The 4,508-nt window shown below is 24.1% G+C and overlaps 2 protein-coding genes across 2 annotated transcripts, besides 10 other annotated features; both read left to right on the plus strand.

The window, feature by feature from the left end:
• Nucleotides 1-83: 83 nt before the first annotated feature.
• Nucleotides 84-106: a sequence feature (AT_rich).
• A 91-nt stretch (nt 107-197) lies between these two features.
• Nucleotides 198-250: a sequence feature (AT_rich).
• A 92-nt stretch (nt 251-342) lies between these two features.
• Nucleotides 343-408: a sequence feature (AT_rich).
• A 79-nt stretch (nt 409-487) lies between these two features.
• Nucleotides 488-537: a sequence feature (AT_rich).
• A 213-nt stretch (nt 538-750) lies between these two features.
• Nucleotides 751-1,556, plus strand: EDI_035370 (GTPase_rho, putative; the record flags this gene model as incomplete). Its single annotated transcript, XM_001739514.1, has 3 exons — nt 751-807; nt 957-1,100; nt 1,155-1,556. The coding sequence occupies 3 exons, from the start codon at nt 751-753 to the stop codon at nt 1,554-1,556; spliced, it is 603 nt and encodes a 200-aa protein (XP_001739566.1).
• A 70-nt stretch (nt 1,557-1,626) lies between these two features.
• Nucleotides 1,627-1,713: a sequence feature (AT_rich).
• Nucleotides 1,714-1,963: 250 nt separating this feature from the next.
• EDI_035380 (methionine gamma-lyase, putative) lies at nt 1,964-3,193 on the plus strand (the record flags this gene model as incomplete). The annotated part of the gene is made up of 1 exon (XM_001739515.1): nt 1,964-3,193. The coding sequence occupies one exon, from the start codon at nt 1,964-1,966 to the stop codon at nt 3,191-3,193; it is 1,230 nt and encodes a 409-aa protein (XP_001739567.1).
• Nucleotides 3,194-3,570: 377 nt separating this feature from the next.
• Nucleotides 3,571-3,602: a sequence feature (AT_rich).
• Nucleotides 3,603-3,939: 337 nt separating this feature from the next.
• Nucleotides 3,940-3,993: a sequence feature (AT_rich).
• Nucleotides 3,994-4,030: 37 nt separating this feature from the next.
• Nucleotides 4,031-4,052: a sequence feature (AT_rich).
• Nucleotides 4,053-4,183: 131 nt separating this feature from the next.
• Nucleotides 4,184-4,237: a sequence feature (AT_rich).
• Nucleotides 4,238-4,272: 35 nt separating this feature from the next.
• Nucleotides 4,273-4,367: a microsatellite.
• Between the last annotated feature and the right edge of the window lie 141 nt (nt 4,368-4,508).

Raw genomic sequence — 4,508 nt, forward strand, 5'->3', positions numbered from 1 at the left:
AAGACTTATTTTAATTTTTTGTTTCAATTATGTGTATTTTGAAGAACTAAGTAATTAAGTTCAAGTAATTAATTCTATCAAAGAATAATTAATAATTAATTTTTTACAAACAAAACTTAACCAAAATAAAGTAAAAAAATACTTTAGAAAAAATAAGATTTTGATTATAAAATAGGATATGGTAAGTTCAGTAGATCAAATAAAAAAAAAAGATATAATTGAATAATTAAAGAATTTGTAATTAATAAAAGAAATCAGAGAATTAAAAACATAAAAAGATGTGTTTATAAAGTATAAAACAAATTTTAGTTTGAGTTGAATGTCTGTTAGTTTCATTGTATCAAATAATATCTATTAAAGAAATTAAAAAAAATACTAATAAAAATTATAATAGTTTAATAAAATAAAGTTCAGAATATTATTTTCCAGGTCATTTTTCTTATGTATGAGTATTTCAACAGTTACAACAGAAAACAAAAAACAATCCTTAAAAATAAAGAAAAAATTGAATTATTCTAGTAATAAAAAAATAAAAAACCTTTTTTTTTAAAGGTTTAGAGTAAAGAAAGAATGGAGTAGGGTAGTAGTATATTTCTTATTCTATCTTTTTCTTATAAGTTTTTTATTCCCTATACTAACAGAAATGTTCTTATAAGAAAATTAGTTTTACTAATTTGAAGACTAAAAAAGTTCAGTTTTTCAAAGTTTGTCTTTTAACTAAGGTATTTTCATTATATTTATTCTTTTAGAATGGGTGAAAGGAGAACCGTTAAAATAGTTATGGTAGGTGATGGTGCTGTTGGAAAGGTTTGTTATTTCTTCTTCTTATGTTTTTTTTTTTGGATTTAAAATTATTTTAATGAAGAGAAGTGTTTGACCTAAATGATATAATATTATCTTTTTGTTTTACATACTATTAATTTATTGTTATTAATGAATAAATGCTAATCATTAAGACTGCCCTTTGTAGTACATTTGTTAATAACCAATTTCCACAAGATTATATTCCAACAGTTTTTGATAACTTTTCACGTTTAGAAACAGTTGATGGGGAACAAGTAACTATGAGTATTTGGGATACAGCTGGTCAAGAAGAATATGTTTGTTTTGATAAAAATTAATGAACAAAAAGAAAGGAGATTTTTATTATATAGGATCGATTACGACCAATGAGTTATCCTGATACCAATATGCTAATAATTTGTTTTGCAATAGATTCAAAAAGTTCATTTGTAAACATTAGTCAACGTTGGATACCAGAAATCAAACACTTTTGCCCTGACGTACCTTTTATACTTGTTGCAACTAAATCAGACCTTAGACAATCTCAAAGCACAATAGAAAAACTACGAAATGAGGGAAAAGCATTAATAACTGAAGAGGAAATAAAAAGTTATTGTAAAAAATTAAAGGCTGCTGGGTATATAGAATGTTCAGCTCTTGAAAACAAAAATGTTGGAGAGCTTTTCTATGAGGCTGTGAGAAAAACAAAACCAAAATTACATAAAGATAAAAAGAAGAAAGGAGGACTCTTTGGTATCTTTAAAAAAAAGTAAACAATATATCTCCTTGTTATTGAGCCAATTCTTTGTTCATGAGATAATTTTATTTCATATTCCATTTAAGAATTTTTTTTTTGATTTACTTAAAGAAATTTTTGATAAATATTTTCAAAAAGTTAAATTTTAAATGTTATATTTAATATATTAATTTGAATCTTCTGTTTTAATCTTCTTCTTCTGAAGAATTTCTAAGAATACTCTAGAGCACCTATATAATTCTTTTAAGAATATATTTGTTTTGAAGAACTTATTTCGTAAAAGAAAAGGAAATTATACGAAATAAAAGTAAATGAAAGATTTTCTTCTTTATTCTTAATAAATCTTAACTATTCTTTAAAATCAACTTCACTTGAAACTGTTCATATATTTTTAGTCTTTTTAATGAAATGAATCTTCTACGTATGTTTTATAATCTATTTAAAGTTAAGATTGAGTGTTTCTTTTCATTGATTCAAAGTAAGATGACAGCTCAAGATATTACTACTACTCTTCTTCATCCAAAAGGTGATCATGTTTTACATTCACATGCTTATCCAATTTTCCAAACTTCTACATTTTGTTTTGATTCAACACAACAAGGAGCTGATTTATTTATGGGTAAAGGAGAAGGTCATATCTATTCTAGACTTGGAAATCCAACTGTTGAACAATTTGAAGAAATGGTATGTTCTATTGAAGGTGCAGCTGGTTCTGCTGCATTTGGTTCTGGAATGGGAGCTATTTCATCATCAACTCTTGCTTTCTTACAAAAGGGAGACCATTTAATTGCAGGAGATACATTATATGGATGTACTGTTTCATTATTTACACATTGGTTACCAAGATTTGGTATTGAAGTTGATCTTGTTGATACTTCTGATGTAGAAAAAGTAAAAGCTGCTTGGAAACCAAATACTAAAATGGTTTATTTAGAATCACCAGCAAATCCAACATGTAAAGTTTCTGATATTAAAGGTATTGCCGTTATTTGTCATGAACGTGGAGCACGTTTAGTTGTTGATGCAACATTTACATCACCATGTTTCCTTAAACCATTAGAACTTGGAGCAGATGTTGCACTTCATTCAATTAGTAAATATATTAATGGACATGGTGATGTTATTGGTGGTGTTTCATCAGCAAAAACAGAAGAAGATATTGCAACTATTAAATTCTATAGAAAAGATGCAGGATCATTAATGGCACCAATGGATGCTTTCTTATGTGCAAGAGGAATGAAAACTCTTCCAATGAGAATGAAAATTCATATGGAAAATGGACTTAAAGTTGCTAAATTCTTAGAACAACATGAAAAAATAGTTAGAGTTAATCATCCAGGACTTGAATCATTCTCAGGTCATGACATTGCTAAAAAACAAATGACTGGTTATGGTTCAACATTCTCATTTGAAATGAAATCATTTGAAGCTGCTAAAAAGTTAATGGAACATCTTAAAATATGTACTTTAGCAGTTTCACTTGGGTGTGTTGATACTCTCATTGAACACCCTGCTTCAATGACTCATGCAGCTGTTCCTGAAAATATAATGAGAAAACAAGGAATTACTCCTGAATTAGTTAGAATTTCTGTTGGAATTGAAAATGTTGATGATATTATTTCTGATTTAAAACAAGCTTTAGAGCTTTGTTAATTCACTTTCTTTCATTTTAATAAATTGGTTAAATTCAGAAAAAGAATTTTTATATAATAAGGTATTTAATGTATTAGAAATAATTGAAAGAATATTTCAATGAATTAATTCAATAAAAGTATCTCAACAATTAGAATATATTTTAATAAAAAACTATTCTACATATAGCCACAAATTGAAATGATAGACAAATCTATATTTTAGAATACTATAGTTATTTATTTTAACTATTTATTTGATGGTCTTTTAAGCTTAATTTAAATGAAAACGGGAACCAAAATAAGCGAAGAAATTATGAATCTAAATAAAATGCTCAATTGAAAATGGTGTAATATATTTTTTGAATATTAGATTATTCTGTTTTCTATTATTTTCTCTTAAAAAATTAAAATAAAATATAAAATAAAAAGTAGGTAAAATAATAAATCTATAACATTCAGTTGACACTTTGTAACTTCTTGTTGTTTTGAGTATGATGTATATTGATTTGTTGAGTATATTTATTCATAATTCTGTTCATTTTATGTTATTCTTTATTTCATTTACCATCAATTCTATTTTAATGTGAAAATATCATTATGAAATGTAATAAAGAAGAACATTATGTTAATTCAAATTTATAATGTTAGTTATGAATAACAATGATTATATAAATATGAATATCAATCGTATTGTTATTAATGTGTAAATATGTTACATTTCATTTATCATACTGATGAAATGTCATAATGATATGTTAATAGATGTTATTATTTATTTATTTAAATGATATATTTATTGATATGAAAATTAAATTATATCACAGATGATTATCAATGATGAATGATGATAAAGTACAATTTAAATTATTTATATTATTGTATCAAACAAGAGTTAAATGATGAAACAAATAAAAAGATAATAAATAAGAAGTATCAATGAAATGATGATATGATAATAACAAAATGAATAATTTAAACATCAACACAATAATACAGAATGAAGAGTGACTATTTAATATGTATTATAAATTAAACAATTATAAATAATAATAATGAATTTAATGTTCATCTTCAACTTTCATTCATGATAATAACTCATTAATTTTATCATTAATCATTATATTTATTTTCTTATTATTTTCTTTATTCTTTCTTTTATCATTTATCATTTTATATTTATTTTATTTGAATTTCATCAACAAATATATTCATTTAATACAGAGAACGAATTAGAAAGATATAACTAATAATATACAAATATGTTATTCTCATATTTAATCACAAATATTTTCATCTAATTGTATTTTCTACTATTTTTTACCTTTTAATCATTT

Source organism: Entamoeba dispar, genomic scaffold, assembly GCF_000209125.1.
Source record: "Entamoeba dispar SAW760 scf_1105229462205 genomic scaffold, whole genome shotgun sequence".
Taxonomy (NCBI): Eukaryota; Evosea; order Mastigamoebida; family Endamoebidae; genus Entamoeba; species Entamoeba dispar.